The sequence below is a fragment of the Rhinoderma darwinii genome, chromosome 8 (assembly GCF_050947455.1).
Source record: "Rhinoderma darwinii isolate aRhiDar2 chromosome 8, aRhiDar2.hap1, whole genome shotgun sequence".
Classification (NCBI taxonomy): domain Eukaryota; kingdom Metazoa; phylum Chordata; class Amphibia; order Anura; family Rhinodermatidae; genus Rhinoderma; species Rhinoderma darwinii.
Window position 1 is genome coordinate 82,501,706 of NC_134694.1, and position 20,459 is coordinate 82,522,164.

General features: G+C 39.9%; 1 protein-coding gene across 6 annotated transcripts in view; it reads left to right on the forward strand.

Annotated features, from left to right (window-relative positions):
• PAK3 (p21 (RAC1) activated kinase 3) overlaps nucleotides 1–19,918 on the forward strand; it is a 182,549-nt gene extending 162,631 nt beyond the window's left edge. For all 6 annotated transcript variants that reach the window (XM_075835822.1, XM_075835821.1, XM_075835824.1 and 3 more), the window contains 5 exons: nucleotides 2,493–2,610; nucleotides 3,800–3,899; nucleotides 7,958–8,154; nucleotides 9,016–9,153; nucleotides 14,551–19,918. In XM_075835822.1, coding sequence (XP_075691937.1) covers nucleotides 2,493–2,610; nucleotides 3,800–3,899; nucleotides 7,958–8,154; nucleotides 9,016–9,153; nucleotides 14,551–14,640 — 643 coding nt within the window. In that variant the 3' untranslated portion in view covers nucleotides 14,641–19,918. The remainder of the gene's footprint in view (nucleotides 1–2,492; nucleotides 2,611–3,799; nucleotides 3,900–7,957; nucleotides 8,155–9,015; nucleotides 9,154–14,550) is intronic.
• The last annotated feature ends 541 nt before the right edge of the window (nucleotides 19,919–20,459 follow it).

Sequence of the window (20,459 nt, forward strand, 5' to 3'; positions counted from 1 at the left end):
GGATGAAATATACAGAAAATTAACTGAATGTGTCTGAATGCTCACCAGATGATACCACTCTAGCTCAGAAGTAATTATTTAAATTGTCATAATCCTGCCCAGCTTTGTGCAGTACTATTGTTTTGATACCGGCAAGACTTGCTGTGGGCAGGATTACCATGTAAAGGACTACAATTCCCATGATTCCACTCCCCTCTCACAGATATTGCCTCTATTTACAGCTGCCTGCCTCTATTATAAGGTGTAAAGGGCCTTTTACATAGGCAAACGAGTTTACGCAGGGCAGCGATCAACCAATAAATGCACAAACGCTTGTGAAACGGCAATGTCTCCAAAAGATAGGGAGGGGAGCAGTAGATAAGATTAAAGTCGTGATGTGTGACGTTTCACCCTTCAGAGAGGGGTGATAACCCCGTGTTGGAAGTAAGGGACGTCACACAAGCAGGCGATAAACTCCAGGAGCCTGGTCATGTGACTGTATGGGAGACTGGCTTAGGCCCCGTGCACAGCACGTTTTGAAAAGCTCCTGACGTACACACTAAACTTGTCCGTAGGGCTCCATTAGCCCGACGAAGACCAAAGGAGTGTCCTTTTGGCCTCCGTCAGGCTGGTGTAGGTAGGTATACCCTTTTTTATAACCTTTCATTGTGTACAGTATATGTTAACTGGATTAGTCTATGGGTGAAGAATGAATTAAATGGATGCCTAACAGTGGCATCCGCCACCCATAGACTATAATGGTACCCGTTTATTGAATACATAATGAACAGGGTCATGAAATTTCCAGACATATGCGTTTAACGTATAGTATTAAACTCTATGGTGACAGATTCCACTGTAAAGGCATCCGTCACAACTAAGTTTAACATATATGTTGGTAGCTTTCCTGGCTTAGACGTTAATCATAAGCCACATAAAAATGTGATGTGCACTGGGCCTTACAGAGGCATTTAAGCTACAGACAGTAGTAAGTGACAAATCTTGCCACAGTTAAGTCCTCTGCACGTAACTTTTAAAGACTGGGTAAACCATTTAACCCCTTAACGACCGCCCACCCTCTTTTGACGGCAGGTGGTGCAGGGCTTTAATCTATAGCGACTTCTTTTGGCGTCGCTGTAGAAGAGGCTGATGAGCGCTCCTGTGAGCGCTCCTCCTCTAAGCACGAGCTGTAACTTACAGCTCCAGAACTTAGAGCAGCCTCCTGAACATAGCTGGAATTGTAAAACATTCCGACCCCAGCTGTTTAACCCTTTGATCGCCGAGGTCCATGCCCTAACAGCAGTCAGTGTTATTGTGACACAGTATAATGTATTCGCATACAAGAGCATGCAAATACATTATAAGTAAAAAATAAAGGTGTAAATAAATTTATCCCATAATGGGATTAAAAAAAAAAAAGTACCTAAAAGAAAGTCATTATTTTGCATAAAAAATATTTGATTGCCCATACATTTCATAAAAACAAAAAACCTGCACATATTAGGTATCCACACGACAGTAATAACCTGAAGAATTTATTTAACGGGTTATTTAGTGTGAAACGTGAACGGGATAAAAATAAACAAAACAAACTATGCAGAGAATCGCTTTTTTCTATATTCGCACTGTAAATGATATAACTTACACAGTGAATTTTTTCTACCTCCAAACTGCGCAAAAAAACCCACACAATTTCTCCCGCACAAAACAAGGCCTTCTACAGCCACATCAATGAACAAATAAAAATCGTTATAGTTGCTTAAAAGCAGAGGCAAAAACGGGAAAACGTAGCTTTTCAGGCCCAGTCATTAAGGGGTTAATCACTGTAAAGTTGAAACTCATGCAATGTTCTATTATACTTTGTATTTTAATTTCTCAAATTTGTCCTGATCCCTGCTTGCTGTCAGTGATTGTAATACAGTGTAGCAAACCCTCAGGGCAGAGATTATTTCGCTAACAGAAGATTGCCTAGACTGGATGCATTGCAGCAATTCCTTGATTGTTCGAAACATCGGAAAGAATGTTTTTACTGACCGTAAGCCGAAAAATGGTGACAAATTAAAACCATTTTAATATACTCTGTTTCAACGGAAACCTATCTTTCATATAGACAACAGATGGACATGATTGACTCATTTGCATAGCCACAATTCTCACTATTTTTGCATATGTAAATTCTGGGCATCACTGCTTGAAAATTCATGAAAAGATCTAAGAAAATCCTTTTACAGTCACACCCTATAACCACATGCATTCTGCTCGTGCAAAAACTGCTGACTGATTTTTCTGTAACATTGGAAAATAAAAGGTTCAATGTGGATATGGCCAATTGCTCCAGTGCTCTGCACTAGTTTTTAATTCTCTTCCTAATGGGATCCTTTTCCTCAGAATTTAGTTGTATACTAAATAAACTGGTACAAAATATACAGGAAACACCGCTAAAAATAATGTATTATTCGTTGACTTAGTTGTTACTATTGCTATAACTACTTGTGATCGTTGTTGCACTGCAGTTATCTGGTTGGGGATGAACTCTGGGTAGTGATGGAGTACCTGGCCGGTGGCTCTTTGACTGATGTCGTAACAGAAACTTGTATGGATGAAGGACAGATTGCCGCAGTTTGTCGAGAGGTAAGTTGATTTTTTTATAGGCATTGGGATTTATTAAATGTTCTGTATGGTACCGCTGGTGGAGCCTGATAACCTAACCGGGCTCCAGCCGAGTGACGTGTGCATCACAATAATCACAGCTTAGTTCAAGTTCATGTACAATTGTCCATATATTAGTAAATCAGAAGTTGAATCAGTAGCCAAAAGTTGGTAATTGCCAATTTTTCTTTTTTGTTGTGGCGGACATTTTTGCAAAAGTGCAGATATATTGGTTATTACTTTTCAATTAACTTTACAGAAACTGATGACTGACTGATGGTTGAATGAATAACAAAGTAACCGTTGTATCACCCGTTACTGAGAAGCTCATTCAGAAGTGACAACCAATATGTCTGCACTCTCTGAAAGACCGTCAAAGAAACATAACCACTAAACTTTGGCTCCTGCTTTAGGCCAGGTTCACTTTTCCGTCATTGGTGCAGAATAACGAAAATACTGGAAGCGCCAGTTTTATTGTACGATTGGCGCCCGATGGAACACATCGACTTTTAATGGGTTCTGTGGGGTTTCGGACAGGGTTTCTGTGGCTTTACCGGAATCAATAGCAGTGTGCTGCGCTAATGTTTACAGTATTTTTGGCCAGATTTGTGATGGAGCCTCCAACACAGATGTGAACAGGCCCGAACTGACATATAACCGTTTTATGACCTTGTTTGCTTTAATGGTTCAGGAAGTGTTGTCATACAGGATGTGTTTTTTTGATCCATTACCATTCAAGTACCCTTTCAATATCTACTCAAGCTGTGCCAACAACTGCCAGTAAGGCTCTGTCCATCATTTCACAGAGTGACAGCTCAATGCCAGACGATCACTGCTAAGCAGTGCTGCTTTATTTATACCATGGCTTTCCCTGGTTTAACACACATAGGATTTTTAGTGTAAAGAAAATTTTCAAAAACTGTTTAAAACATTTCTACAGGTAACAAGATAAAAAGGATGGAGTTACTCACGCTATCAAAGCAGATATTTCTCTTCGTTGGCAAGTACTGTATGCCTAAAATTGGAAATGTGTACGAAGACCAGGAGTGGGGATTGCCATCATTGTGTCTATATATTTTCTCTCTCTAGATCTATATATATATTGCTTCTATAGGTTTTAGTATGCACTGTTATTGATGTCTGATCTTCAAAGTGTGTTTTATATTCTCAGTGCCTACAAGCCCTGGACTTCTTGCATTCAAATCAAGTGATACACAGAGATATTAAGAGTGACAACATATTGCTTGGGATGGATGGATCAGTTAAACTTAGTGAGTATCATCTGACAAGAATCCAGTAAAAATACATTTTATATGTGCGACACATATTATAAGGATATACATTATGAAAAGCCTCCCATATATTAAACATATTTGTTTTTAATTCTATAATAAAATATGTTTCTTGGGTCTTTTTTTGTTTTGTTTTTTAGAAAAAGTCACTTTGCTTAAAGGGGTTGGCTAGGAATTATTTTTTTTGCTAAAGTGTCCCCCAGCCTTTGATTGCCTTCCCTAAAACCCCCTACTAACCTTCTAACAAGTTTCAGTTTGATCTCCATCGTCACTGCCGCTCTTTCTGTTTGTTTACATCCCTTGCTTCTGGTCCTGGCTCTTTCCTGTCTTGTAACCCACCATACCCATGATCCCTTTCTGCATCTGAGGAGACAGCTTACATCCCCCCTTCCTTCCTCCCTCCACAGCATCTCAGCTATTTGCATACTGCCACGCCCCTTTATGTTCACAGGGTCATTCCCTGCTCTAATTACAATCATCCAGCTCCCTGCACTGCCACACACAATAATAATCATCATTCTCCTTTTTGCCTCCATCTATCCCTGATCTAATTACAGGCACCCATCTCCCTCCCCCACCCCTTTCAAAGCCTGATAAATGTAAGTCTGCCCACTCCACCTACACACAATCCAGTCAGCACATTTTCCTCACCTGCTGCTGGACCTGTTCTAAGAGATCCTGTATTAGGCTGAGTTCACACAGGGCAGATACGCTGCATAAAAGCACGCAGCATATCCGCCCTGTGTGCCACAGGGAATTCCGTATGAAAAACCACACCAAACTGTGGTGCAGTTTTTCGCCCGGAATGTCCGTTGCGACAAACTGCAGCACTTGTTAGTAGTCCGGCCTCCTGGGATGACGTCTCATCCCATAAGACCGCTGCAGCCTGTGATTCGCTGCAGCGGTCACATGGGATGAAGCGTCATCCCAGGAGGCCAGCCTGGCGAAAGAAACAGACTCCTAGGTAAGAAGAATATATTTTTTGTTTTCCGAGTTGCGTTTTTTGTGGCGGGATCATTGCGAACCCGCCACAAAAAACACAACTGCTAGTTGTTGCAGGATTTACCTCCCCATTGAATTCAATGGGGAAAACTCGCAACAAATAAGTAGTGTTTACGCAAATACAATTGGCGTGCTGCGGAATAAAATTCTGCACCACAGGTCAATTTCTGAAAGAGGTTTTTTATCTCCACTTTGCTGCTACTGTATTTGCAGTGGATTTTCCGCAACTAATTCCGTTGCGGAAAAACCGCAGTATTTATGCACAGTGTGAACTGACACTGACCTTTACAGTGAAGCAAACACCAAACACTACTCCAAACAATGGTAAAACTTTTTATTTTACAGATAGACAATACAGGTAGATAATGCCACAGAGCCCTCTGCAGAGGATGCCACAGAGCCCTCTGCAGAGGATGCCACAGAGGTCAGAGGCTTCCCCAGAGTAGAGCCTGTACTAGAACTCTGCCTGAGATCTCCGGCTCTGGGGAAGCCCCTGACATTACCGTCCATTTATGGACAGTAATGTCAGGAATTCCTCCAGAGTCTCAGACCCTGAGCAAAGCGCTAGTATAGGCTTTGCTCTGGGACTCCGGGGAAGCCCCTGACATCACTGTCCATACTGTATATGGACAGTGATGTCAGGGGCTACCCCGCGTGTTTGAGTCCCCTGGGCTAATAGATAAAAAGGGACAGTAGCGATAGGAGGCGGGGTTCGGACGCAGCAAGAAGAGGATGGTTCGGTGAACATAGAGAAGAAGGAGGAGGGGGCCTAGGGGTCGAGATAAGCAGAGGAGGGGCGTTTTAGTGGAGAGGCCAGGCAGTGTGGGAATTACAAGTGTGAAGAAGGAGGAGGAGGCGTGGACGACGAGATAATAGGAGGAGGGGGTGTGTACTAGCAGAGACGATGCTCCGTGTTTTTGATCAGCCAGCATTTCCGTCTATTCAGTGGCACGTTACGTCATCAACTACACTTACAGGCCCTGGGACCAGAGGCGGAGCTCTGAAGAGCTTATGAAACACCCGCCCGCCCCCTGCCTGTATACGTAGTTGATGACGCACTGTGCCTCTGAATAGACGGAAGTGCTGGCTGAGCAAAGACACGGAACATCACAGAAAATTTAAAATGTACTCTGGGTGCGGTCACGTGACGTAAGTATCGCTGCCACCGGTAAATATAAAATTAACTTTGTAATATGTCTATGTCCCATTAAGTTCAAATATAAATACTATTTATTCCTGGACAACCCCTTTAATAGAAGCACGAAAATCGCATCATACAAGAATTTTGTGCTCCCTTTTATTGAATTTGGAGATCAAGCGTTTCGCTGAATCTCGAGCTGCAGATCTGCAGTGCAGATTACATATAGATATTACGATCATGTAACTTGCTAATAAATAGTTAGTCATTCTAACATTATTAAGAACAATTATGGTAAAATTCAGCAGGATGTAATAGGATGTGTGACAGTCAGTTGTTGAAGCCATCATAAGCAGAGAATTGCAAAGTGAGCTCACTAAGCACTTTCCCCGCTACCAAAGCACGGCATAACGATTGACCGCCAAGGTCTGTTGGTTAAAGTGAATGTCCAACCGTGAACTATGTTGTTTCCTATTCAGGTCTTAAATTTTGCACTGATTTCTTAATACATCTTTATAGGTGTTTGAGCTTTATCTATCCGGACAATTCCTCTGCATAGACCTAGAATTATAGAGGACCTGTCGGCTCTCCTGACATGTCTATAACTATGCTGGAGCATATTTTCTTAAAACGTATCATTGTACCGTTCCTCTGTTATTCCTCCTACAAATGTAATTTATTTATACATTTCCAGGAGGAATAACAGAGGAACAAATTGTGATTTTTATGGGGAATACAAGTATGCACTAAAATAGACATGTCAGAAGAACTGACAGGTCTGCTTTAAATGTCAAAATGCTGGCTGCTTACAGCCACCACTAGGGATATTGGGTTACTGCATAAAATGTATCCATTGAACACCATAATAAAACGGTATGCAGTAAGCTACTAATCTCCCTCTAGTGACAGCTGCAGGCACAGTTGACGTGGAAGGTCTGGAAAGTAGAAAATCACAACAACAGGATTATCAAAATTAAACTGATTTTATGTTTCTAGACTGATGCTGTTGGTATCTTGCTAAAATAAAAGGAACGTGGTTTTGGTGTAACCGTCATATTATGGTGTAAATGTCATAATAGTCAAGAGATTTGTATTCCTGTTCATTGACTGGGAACATAAGTAATTGGCCACAGTGTCTGGTCGGATAAGTCCAAGTTTCCAGTATTAATCATTTTAATTGAGTTTTCACAATGAGATTATATAACCATGGTAGATATACAATATTTGATGTGTCAAGTTTCAAATGAATGGGGGTTCAGCATTCAGGGAATTACTGTGATCCAACACCGGCATTCTCTAGAGAAGTACCACGCACGTTCAAGCTATCTCCACCAAAAGCAACAGATATTAAACTTGCAGAAACCTTCGAGTAGCAGTGGACTCCGTTCTGCAGTTTGGCAGGGGTCCTACCTGCCATACGCCTACTGATATTACACTTGACATGTTCGTTCTGGGAAAAGATTTGACATAAAATTTAATTTAAGATTTCCGGTCACTCATCTACAAGAGTTTATATTTTACTCGTCAGATTTATCCAATCTTTTGAAAATTGGCATGTCATTTTTTAAGGAAACCTAGCAGAAGAAAATGTAAAAAGATCCTTTAGAGTAAATTACAATCGTGGAAACCGATTTTAATAAATGTTGGAAGCCTGAAGTATGGTCTTTTGAAGTTACAGGCCTAAAGCTTGAGGCTGCACTGCGAGAGGTCCTGATGACCGCATTTCCATTGTAGATAATGATTTGAAGAAGGAAATTAAAAATTATTTTCCTATTTGCTATGTACAGTACTCAAGCAAGTTTTTATTACCATTGCAAAAGTTAAATCCAATGACATTACTAGAAACGTACAAATTCTGCTCTTGTTTTTCACGCTTCTTTTTAAATCTAATTTTCAGCTGACTTCGGTTTCTGTGCTCAGATTACACCTGAGCAAAGTAAAAGAAGCACAATGGTGGGGACACCTTACTGGATGGCACCTGAAGTGGTGACGAGAAAAGCCTATGGACCTAAAGTGGATATTTGGTCCTTAGGAATTATGGCCATAGAGATGGTTGAAGGAGAACCGCCTTACCTTAATGAGAATCCTCTCAGAGTAAGTTTGAGTGATGGCTATATTGTATTTTTTTCCCCGACAATCATAGAGATCAGTATACACACTTTGTCCATTTGGAAAACACTATTTTTCTCTACCGGAGACAGATGTGTTGTGGCTCTTTTCATTTACCACTCCCCTCATCAAATGATGGCAAAAGACAATATATTATCTACAAGTGGGAAGCCATTAAAGGGTAACTAAACTTTCAGAAAACTTCTGATATGTCATAGTCACTTGTCAGAATTTTTTATTCGCTGGGGGTCCGAGCACTGAGACTGAGACCCCCACCGATCACTAAAATAAAGCAGAAGAAGCGCTCGGGTGGGCGCTGAGACACTTAGTTTCTGATCGGCTTTTCTCGGTGCCGATGTAACGGTGTACAAACCCAACAGAAAGTCTATGGGCCCGTACATCGGTTTTCCAAGGAAAGCCGATCAGAAACTAAGCGACTCAGCGCCCACCAGAGCGCTTCTGCCGCTTCGTTTTAACAATCGGTGGGGGTCTCAGTCTCCGGACCGCCAACAATCAAAACTTCTGACATGTCACTATGACATGTCAGAAGTTTTCTGAAAGTTTAGTTACCCTTTAAAGAATAAATGGGTATTCAAAACTGTAATATCTCAAAAGACCTAGATGTGAAAGCTGCACTTGTCTGCTCATCAGCCCAAAACAGCTTGGAAGTAAACCTATATTTTGTACGATCATCCATTTTCATATAAGATTCTTGTGCACTGGGTGTATTGGTACTATTAATTAAACCCAATCATTATTAAATTGAATCATGCATAGATGTTCATCCTTTCTAAACTTTGTTCTAGTCCATTCTGTAATGAAACATCTTGTTTCTATTCTATACAGGCATTGTACCTGATCGCTACCAATGGAACTCCCGAACTGCAAAACCCAGAGAGACTGTCAGCTGTTTTCCGAGATTTCCTCAACCGATGCCTAGAGATGGATGTGGACAGGAGAGGTTCTGCAAAGGAGCTTCTACAGGTGATATTGTAATCTATAAGACTTCACACATATTTTTTTCATTACATTTGTTGTGTATGCTAGGAAAATCTCCTGATGTACAGTGAAGGAAATAAGTATTTGATCCCTTGCTGATTTTGTAAGTTTGCCCACTGTCAAAGACATGAACGGTCTAGAGTTTTTAGGCTAGGTTAATTTTACCAGTGAGAGATAGATTATATATTTAAAAAAAAACAAAACAGAAAATCATATTATAAAAATTATATATATTTATTTGCATTGTGCACAGAGAAATAAGTATTTGATCCCTTTGGCAAACAAGACTTAATACTTGGTGGCAAAATCCTTGTTGGCAAGCACAGCAGTCAGATGTTTTTTGTAGTTGATGATGAGGTTTGCACACATGTTAGATGGAATTTTGGCCCACTGCTCTTGGCAGATCATCTGTAAATCATTAAAATTTCGAGGCTGTCGCTTGGCAACTCGGATCTTCAGCTTCCTCCATAAGTTTTCGATGGGATTAAGGTCTGGAGACTGGCTAGGCTACTCCATGACCTTAATGTGCTTCTTTTTGAGCCACTCCTTTGTTGCCTTGGCTGTATGTTTCGGGTCATTGTCGTGCTGGAAGACCCAGCCACGAGCCACTTTTAATGTCCTGGTGGAGGGAAGGAGGTTGTCACTCAGGATTTGACGGTACATGGCTCCATCCATTCTCCCATTGATGCGGTGAAGTAGTCCTGTACCCTTAGCAGAGAAACACCCTCAAAACATAATGTTTCCATCTCCATGCTTGACAGTGGGGACGGTGTTCTTTGGGTCATAGGCAGCATTTCTGTTCCTCCAAACACGGCGAGTTGAGTTAATGCCAAAGAGCTAAATTTTAATCTCATCTGACCACAGCACCTTCTCCCAATCACTCTCAGAATCATCCAGATGTTCATTTGTAAACTTCAGACGGGCCTGTACATGTGCCTTCTTGAGCAGGGGGACCTTGCGGGCACTGCAGGATTTTAATCCATTACGGCGTAATGTGTTACCAATGGTTTTCTTGGTGACTGTGGTCCCAGCTGCCTTGAGATCATTAACAAGTTCCCCCCGTGTAGTTTTCGGCTGAGCTCTCATCTTCCTCAGGATCAAGGATACTCCACGAGGTGAGATTTTGCATGGAGTCCCAGATCGATGTCGATTGACAGTCATTTTGTATGTCTTCCATTTTCTTACTATTGCACCAACAGTTGTCTCCTTCTCACACAGCGTCTTACTTATGGTTTTGTAGCCCATTCCAGCCTTGTGCAGGTCTATGATCTTGTCCCTGACATCCTTAGAAAGCTCTTTGGTCTTGCCCATGTTGTAGAGGTTAGAGTCAGACTGATTAATTGAGTCTGTGGACAGGAGTCTTTTATACAGCTGACCATGTAAGACAGCTGTCTTTAATGCAGGCACCAAGTTGATTTGGAGCGTGTAACTGGTCTGGAGGAGGCTGAACTCTTAATGGTTGGTAGGGGATCAAATACTTATTTCTCTGTGCACAATGCAAATAAATATATATAATTTTGACTATGTGATCTTCTGTTTTGTTTTTTTTAAAATATAATCTATCTCTCACTGGTAAAATTATCCTAGCCTAAAAATTCTAGACTGTTCATGTCTTTGACAGTGGGCAAACTTACAAAATCAGCAAGGGATCAAATACTTATTTCCTTCACTGTATGTGCCGAACATATAGCCCAGATGTGTTCAACTGTATTTTTTATATAGTTTAATACATTAACCATAAACTCCCATTGTAAATTATTTTTTTTTTTTAAAACGTATGCCCCAGGGTACACTTTTTTTTTATTTAAATTTTTTTTGCAAAACCCTTTTATATTGAAAAAAGTAGTGAACTAGGCTTTTCAATACAGTAGAATAAAAGGTATACCAACACATACCACTCGAACGTATGCCAGATGAGCACTCTGTCATACATCGGGTCAATTAAAGCCTTTGGATACATTCAGCGTATATGCTGAGAGCATTCCCAACGTATACGCCGAATGCATGGACAAAACGAGATGTGAACACAGCCTATTTTGATTATTTAGGCAGTATGTATAGGTAAGAAAAAGCCACAAGTAAGTTAAACTTACCAAGTGTTGTCCTTTTAATGGGAAAGTCCTTAATTCCTTGACATGAATCCCTTTGTACCGCTTTGGTCATGTTTATACCTGATCAATAGATCCACATTATGAAATTTCATATATTTCTCCAGAAAGTGTCTGATTCCTTGTTGCATGTTCGCTTTTATCTCGAATATGATTTCATTTGTTCTTATCGTATGACGTTAAGTTTATGTAAATATGTAAATGAAAGTTTTCTGACACAGGGATCCACCTGTAATCTATCACATCTAAGTTCATAACGCAGGAGCTGCCGACACTGAACACGTCAGGTCTGCGGGACTGACGGATTCAGAGAATAGCGAACGATACAGCTGCTCAGTATAAAGAATACAGAGCAGCTATATCTCAAAAAGTAAAATTTATTTTTAATAGAAACTAATTAAAACGTTAAACACACTAACTAATGGATTTATTAAATTAAAAATAGCCCTCAAAGGTGTACATAGCCTTTAAGTAAAATACATAAATATCCATAAAGCATACTTGTACAATAACCACACCGTTGTATCCACATGTCACTGATATCACAGCAGATTATTGTAGTGTCATTGTCCCTGCCCCCCCCTTTTACGAAAGTTTCTATCTTGTCTGTGTTACCTCAAGCATAGTATTAAAACTATTTGCAGTAAAATTCTTTCAAGAGGATTTTCAATTTTAGCAGATAAAGCTTCTTTTTTAAGTTATTCATTTTTTATTATGCTTTGTGTCTGTCTTTCATTTTTTTCAAAATCTCTGCTTGCTCTTTGTGAATAGAAACAATCTTGCTGACGTTCAGGCGCTGAAAACCTCTCCTGATCGATCTTTACTCGCATAGCTGATGCTTATTTAGCTCATCATTTATTACAATGTTGTGGACGTTCCTCTGTGAACCCAATACGCCAGCATCTTTTGGATGGGTTTTCAGCTACTGACGGCAAGCAGAGATCTTAAAAATCCTTTGAAACCGAAAGTATATGAGAGTTCCATAACCCCTCTTTCATTATAAGGATTTTGAAAACCCCACGAGGCTGCTGGCGATCTTAACGAAGACAAATAATCTTCTCCAATATATTTACTTTAGGAATTCCATCCAGGTCCTGCATGATGGGCCTTTGGTTGCAAACTGGCAGTTCTTTGTATTGATTAAAAAATATGGTCATTTCACATGACTCTGTCAACCAATCACTACAATCCGCAATGGAAGCTTGCAAAATACTTTAAAGGGTTATTTACTGTACATAAGACCGTATGTCCCTATAAGAAGGCATATTAAGTGTATGACCCCATGAATATACTATATTTAGGCCAGAGCTACACTGCGACTATAACTTTCAAAACCTGCGATACAGGCAGGGTGACCTGTGCCACGGCCAAAGTCGCCGTCTAGCCTTAATCTAAAACTAACAAGCAGGCGTGTATTATTGGTTATTGATAAAGTAGGAAGCGCACCGTTCTGCTCTCTTCACAGGAGTTTTTTGTTTTTTTTTAAAATCAGATTTGTGGTATTAGCAGCTGTTAAGCCATAAAATATAAAAACAGGATATTTAAAAAGCATGATTGGAATCGTAAAAGCTGAATTATGAAGTAATGTTTTACGAAAAGATGCTGACTATGCCTATGAAATCAAAGTCCTTGCAGTTTCTAAATAGTTTAGCGTCTAATGAAAGCATGCATGTTGGTTGATAACTTTTCTTATGCTACTGTGCCATGGACCGCGCTGATCTTTGGAGTGTGCGACATGTGCCACAGAAGGCCTGGCACCCGTGGCTTAAAACCACTACAAATATTAATTGAATATTAATTGTGTAGCAGTTTTATTAAGACGACTTATAGTACTGTTGTTAGTTCTGCTGGAGCTGCTGTTGTTTTGCCACTGTATGTTGGTATTATTTGAGCACTGTATGTTGGTATTATTTGAGCACTGTATGGTGGTATTATTTGAGCACTGTATGTTGGTATTATTTGAGCACTGTATGGTGGTATTATTTGAGCACTGTATGGTGGTATTATTTGAGCACTGTATGTTGGTATTATTTGAGCACTGTATGGTCGTATTATTTGAGCACTGTATGGTGGTATTATTTGAGCACTGTATGGTCGTATTATTTGAGCACTGTATGTTGGTATTATTTGAGCACTGTATGGTGGTATTTGAGCACTGTATGGTCGTATTATTTGAGCACTGTATGGTGGTATTATTTGAGCACTGTATGTTGGTATTATTTGAGCACTGTATGGTCGTATTATTTGAGCACTGTATGTTGGTATTATTTGAGCACTGTATGGTCGTATTATTTGAGCACTGTATGTTGGTATTATTCGAGCACTGTATGGTCGTATTATTTGAGCACTGTATGGTCGTATTATTTGAGCACTGTATGGTCGTATTATTTGAGCACTGTATGGTGGTATTAGGCATTATTTAGACATTTTTGTGCACTGGCATTTGGGCAGTGTACAGTGCACTATGTTTGCAGTTTAGGGTGGGGGCACATTGTTCAGCGCTATTTAGTCAAATGTATGGACGGGTTATTTGGCCACCATATGGCACTATTATTTGGGCACCATACTGTACGGTGCTTATAAAAAACACTGTATGACTACACACCAGAATAGGAGGTTGCCAATAGAAGGTAATGCACAGGGCACTGCCCAATGTAATACCGGCCCTGGCCATAACTCTGGCACATTATTTAAAACTGCATGTAAGGAAACTCAGTTGTGTTTTTTTGCATGCAGTACTGTTCATGGTTTTCCATAGGAGCAGTTGTAGGAATATTTGTGTTACTATACGCAGTTTATCTGCAGTCCTGTGTAAAACCACAGATAATGTGTATTATTTAAAAGGGGTTGTACAGGATTGGAAAAACATGGCTGCTTACCAGCAAAAATAGTGCCGCACCTATTCACAGGTTGTGTGGTGTATTGCAGTTTAGCCCCATTCACTTTAATTCAGCTCAGCCAAAATAGTAGACACTAGCCATTGACCGGTGTAACGCTTTTTCTGGAAGAAAACCGCGATGTTTTTCTAATTCTGTACAGTCCATTTAAGTTGTGTTTATATGGCGAACTCCGCTCTCCTACATCTAAAGCTGAACATCTACCTTCGATAAATGTCCGTTGTTCCTGCTCATTTCAGTGGTAATCTTATGATAACTGTAGTCCGCCAGATCTGTACCATCAGTGCGTGGCTATTAAGCATTTTACATTCAATAGCTTCATAACTACCGGTAGTATACAGTTGCATAACTAGCATCGTTTCTGTTTTGTCTTGCAGCATCCATTTTTAAAACTAGCCAAGCCTCTTTCTAGTCTGACTCCATTGATCATAGCAGCAAAGGAAGCCATTAAGAACAGCAGCCGCTAGCTACGCTGGACTCCAGCTGTAGCCTCTACATAAGAACACAGAACTCAGCAGAATCTGGAAACCTCATCCCCCCACACAGCAGGATTAACCGGCTAACCAGCTACTGTCTTGGGGAAACATTACCCACCATGATGCACCTACTCGTGTCTTCTACCTGCCCTTTTGGATTCCTCAAACTCTCTATATTTTTTTTTTATTTTTTTTTTATTGTAAGTAGGAACGGGACTTAAAATTCTATATGGCACGTTACAAAAAAAATGGTGCTGCACGTCCGCACGTTGATCCGCTGCAGAAACTTTTCGTAGATGGGTTGTACTTTCATAATGGACGATTCATTTTCTGTCTGGTTTCTTCTTTGCTTTGTATTAAAAGACAAAAACAAACGAAAAAAAAAAACCTGCATTTCCAAATATGCAGAAATTATAACAGGTCTGATGGTCTTTGTAGACCTCGAATCCCTCTTATTCTTCTGGTCATATGTCCTTGTTTTCAGCACAGGGTCTGTTTACTTAAGGTACAGTTTGCATGTTGGAGTAACCATTCTTCAAGGGGACGGTACAATGTGTTCTCTGTGATGCAGCCAAACAGAATAAATCATACAACATGGAGAGTGTTATGCCTCTAAAGAAGTGTTTTGTGTCTTCCCTGGCAGTGCAGGGGTTAAAGGGAACCAGTTGGCAGTTTTGGGGCCTCACTAGGTAATATAGGGGAGGGAAAGGGCATTTTAAACGCCTCTTTTTTCTCGGTCATGCGAGTTACATGACAGAGAAACCGATGTTTAATTCCACCGGCGCCGCGAGTACCATTCTCTGCTCTAAGTGACCGCACTATGGGCCAATCAGGAGACCGCTAAAGCCGTCACTCAGGGCAGAGGAGCACTTGCTCATGTCCCGCCTCAGTGGCACTTGCCTCGGCGCCGGGGAAATGAAACCTAATTGTCTCGGTCATGCAACTTGCAAAAAAAGGTACGTTTTGAATGTTCTTCTTCTCCCCTATATCACCCAGTCTGCAGTTTTGAGACTTGAAAACTGCTGACAGGTTCCTTTTAATAAATGGAGGGAATATGGCACAAATATTCAATATGTGACAAAAGTGATATGAATTACATGATTCAGTTGATGATAACCCCCCTTTACTTGCTGTCGTTTGTGTGGCCAGCTATTTGGTGAGCTTTTAGAAGCTATGAAACGTGGCACCTATAGCCTACACTCAGGGGAGGCAGCTATTTTGTGGGCTCAATTACTCATTAGGGTTTTTGCAGGTTAGTTGCAAAGGGACAAAAATTATATTTATATAATTATTATTTAGTCCCACTCGTTGTGAAGTCACAAAAAGGCTGAAGATGTTGTGTATAGGCCACATACATTCAATATAAGTTCCTCTTTGGTGAATCGTGTTACACCACACAGATATAACACTCTAATTAAAAAAATGAAAGGAATTTTATTTCTTTTTGTTAAGCACCAAAGACAAAAAATGGACAATAATAACATAGGAGTCATTTTTAAGCCTAACAATTGAAATGCTGTTCCTTTTGTCATACATATAAGGAGTCTGGTTGCTAAAGCCAACAAGACCATTTTGCTACAAGAGTCCACATTCAATTTTTCCAATGCGCTTTCAAAAATAAAACATTTTGATACACGGGGTCCATAGTATTTGCTCAGTGACTGCAAGTTGAAAGGCTGTAACTGGGCTGGATTTATGTTATAAGTGCCCTTAGTAAGGGAACCATTGGTGCCATGATGATTCTGCCAGTTGACAAAGTAAGTGGTATAAATTGGCAGGAGGTAGAGATGAAGTAATTGGAGCTGTTGTCCAGGTGTGAATATTAACAATTGGGACTGTTGCCAAAGTACAGAGATTTATCTAGGTACGGATGTGGGGATTGCAGCTGAGCCTCCTTAGACGCTAGATTTATGTGACTAATTCTAAATCTGTTGATCGGCTGCAGGAATACTAATCTGTTTAACAGCCATCACAGAGATTGTGATCCTTTTATTCCTTAAATTTCTAGATCACAGAGGAGCTGTATACAACTTAAAGGGTTATTGTACATTTAAAATAATGTAGCTTATATATACCTTTATATAGTTTTTGTTTTTCTCTCTTCCTCACTGTTAAATCATTGTAAATATTGTGCTTGCTCTAGAGTTGCCATGGTACCATCAATAGACCAGCTCTTCTGCAAAAGGACCTACACTCCTATGAATGTGTGGCACATACATGCATAGAAGAACTAAAAGTTAAAGTAGATTACAAAAAATCTACTGAACTACATTTCTTAAAAATGCAATATCCCTTTAAATGTTGCTGAAACATTTTCATTCAGGTTTATAGAAACAGACTGCAAAATCTTAAAGGATCTATGATAAAAGAAGCACCCCAGCAATATATATATATATATATATATATATATATATATATATATTTTGTTGGCTATATAGTCCAGCATAGGCTGTTATTAAAAAATAAAGTAGAGGCTCTTGTGTTTCCCTGTTTTACTTGTTGTCTGCCACCTTAGTTCCTTCTTTCCCTCTGATATGGGTCCCCCTAATGCAGCCTACATTTCCTTTCATTCCTCTGACTTGGCAGAGGGGACGGAGTCTTATCAATTTACTTGTTCTGCTTAGAGTCTTATCTAAGTTCAGCTAGTGATAGATCACGAACATAGAACGTCTGTCCTCATACTGCAGAGTCTGTGTACTCCTATGTGATGCAACTTCAGCCTGTCTCCTCTGCCTTCTGCTAGTGATAGATTTCTGTCTGTCAATCCTTACAAGCAGGAGACAGTGAGGAGCAGCATTTCATAGAAGTACACTTGAGATTCTGAACACAGCAATATTGTAGACAGTTAGTGTGAGGCAGGGGCGTTTTATAACTCTGCAGCTGATAATTGTATGGACTCGCCAATTATATTCCTTCACTCCTGCTCCCATAGATAGGGCAGAAATAATTTCTTCAGTAGCACTATATGCACGGGGAACACATACAAAAGAACAATGAAGGTGGAGCTGGGTGGGAGAGGAGGTGTCTGAGAGCAGCCAGGAGAGATTTTAAAGGAGATGATGTAATTCACAGTCAGCCACACAGGAGAAATGACCTGTCTACACATGAGAGCATGGTCTCTTTTGGTGGTCAGGCTGAGATCACATGACACAGCTGCCCATAAGGGACCAAAATCTATAGATGTAAATGAGCTGGGAAGAAAAAATGACACTGCTGGAATATTGCTAGTGTGTTCGCATTATAAGTGCAAAAATAAATTTGCCAGAGTGCTTCTTTAAGAATTTAAAATCTATTGCAGATGATCAGAAATCCAATTTTCTCCAGGAGTTACATGGAATATTATAATAAAAAACGACCCAGTTATGCTGATTGAACTTTATCTTCAGGACTGCAAGTAATGAAGTCTATAAGCCCATCACTACTATTATATGTGTGCTATCCTATTCATATTAATGCTTGGACAGTATTGATATAATACACAACGTTATGTGTAGCGTTTATAGATTTCCCTAAAAATTGCTTGTGAATTCATTCATTGATAAATTGTCCTTTTAAAGGGGATGTCTAACCAAGACAACCCCTTGTGAGAATCAGGGTGGCTTCTAAAACTTCTTGATCAGGCTTCTATAATTGCATCCAGACATACAGTTCTCCAGCAGTGGCTACAGGAAGAGAAATGTAATGGATGAATGGGCTGGGTCCCCCAGAGCGGGAGCCACTGAAACTCAGCAGCTTTCTGCTTTGGCTCATAGACGGGAGGGTCATGAGCAGGGGACCCCTCTATGATGTCCTTATGCACTAATAGGGCAAACGGACAGGGATTGTCCTGATGGGACAACAAACATTCCTCAGAACTGTGGTTACCAGTCTGTAATTGGTTCATACTTGAAATTGGAGACCAACAAAATTCTATCGGCAGTGCACAATAGAGACCAAAATCAATACAGTGCGGGCTTCAGTAGCGGTGCGAGTAATATTAGGATTTTTCTTATTCAAATGTTTAATCTGAAATATGTACTGGGATTTTATTTGGAATAGTGCAAAGAGAAAAGTATTGGGAATTAAAAAGATGAATGATGTCTTGCCTATCTTTTGATATTGGTACGAAATGAAAAAGAAAAGCTTCAGAGGGAATGGGAATTTGAAGAATCTTTTTTTTTTTTCTCCGCTCTTCGTTTATATTGATCCGGGTACATTTCTGCCTTGATGGTACGTTTGGTCTGGAATCTTTACATCCACCATGTATAAACCTGTGTATTTGTTACAGTCTCACTGATAAGATACATTTTATGGACTGCAGCACAGATGTTTCTTCATATATTTATTTATTTTATTATGTTTATTTTTTTTAATGTCATTTTGTGTTGTCATTCTACTATATTCTGTATAATTCTATGTTCTGAATGCTTAGTTTTCCTTGTTTCATTAATAAAAAAAGATGGTCAGGCTTCTCCTAAAAAATAAAAGTATAATAATAAAATTAGACCAAAAAGGAGGGGGGGGGGGCAGTCTTAAAAAATGATCAAATATTTTCTGCCTGTCCCTCTGTGACAATAGTGGAGCACAGTTATGGGAGCTTCTCCCTGTTTTAATGTACCTTTACAGGGGTTTTGGTTTCTAATTCATCGCTGATAACCGGTCTTATTTATGAAAGCTAGTACCAACTAAATGTGGAAGTGTGACGTCATAACCCATACAGGACAGTAATAAAAGCAGGATTCGGAATCCTTAGTGGTTCTAATATTGCTATTAACACATCTGTTTGGCAGAGTATTTTGGTTTCCATATTCTAGACCTCAGGAAAAATGGAAAAATTGTTTGTTGGGTGACTTGTAATAAAACTTGTATTTAATGCAATTATCCTTTCTTGATAGAACAAAATAATAGTATAAATGGTGTCCTGCAGTTTGACTGAATCCAGTTCATATTGTGTCTGAATTCTATACTGTAGGAGCCTAAGCAGATTACATCATCATTTCAATTGTGCCCATTTTCTATATAGGGTTTACCAGTAAAATGTTAGTAATGTTTAAGGCAAATTGCCCAAAAATATGACTATAAATAAGATGGATGGAATTAAAATTGGTTTTAAGAAATTGTGACCAAGTAATGCTATTCTGAAATCCCTACTGTTTTACAAGTACTAGAAGCGTCTCACACGCCCAATTAGACCCTCCATCCACCCCAGCTTTTGGCTATGTGCACACGTGTACTGGGGCTCTGTCTTCCCGTCTGTTTTTAATTGCTAATAATAGCAACGGAAACCAGCTCTGGGGGGGGGGGGGGGGGGGGAGTAGAGAAGCCTTCCTATATTTGGCAATCAAGAAGGGATGGGAGGATGGGACTCTTGTACGCAAGTGTGCATGTGGCCAAAGAGTAACGGATGACTCCAATCCAGTTTGAAACAAAATGAACAGGTTCATTTTGTTTTTTTTATTTCAATGATCATTGGTTAGTTCAATTCAAATTGTTTGTGGTACTATATGTGTGAAGGGCTATCACTGAGCCAGTTGCCCCCCACCCTCCCGACTGTTTTAACTGTAGTGTATACATACTTGTATAGGAGAAAAGCTCTTTTGAGGTATCTAGATTTTTTTTGTAGCCCAAACTTTGTGAACGTGCAGCATCGTACTGAGCCGAATGTTTCTAACAGGCATTTACTATATATGACAAATGGTACAGTTGTTTTTTCTGTAACTGAAATCCCACTGGTGAATTCCTTTACTGTAGGTACGCACTGTATGATCTATGGTACACCCTTTCACAAGTTTTGTAAGTTGGGGATAAAACCGTAAGGAATTGTACTCCTA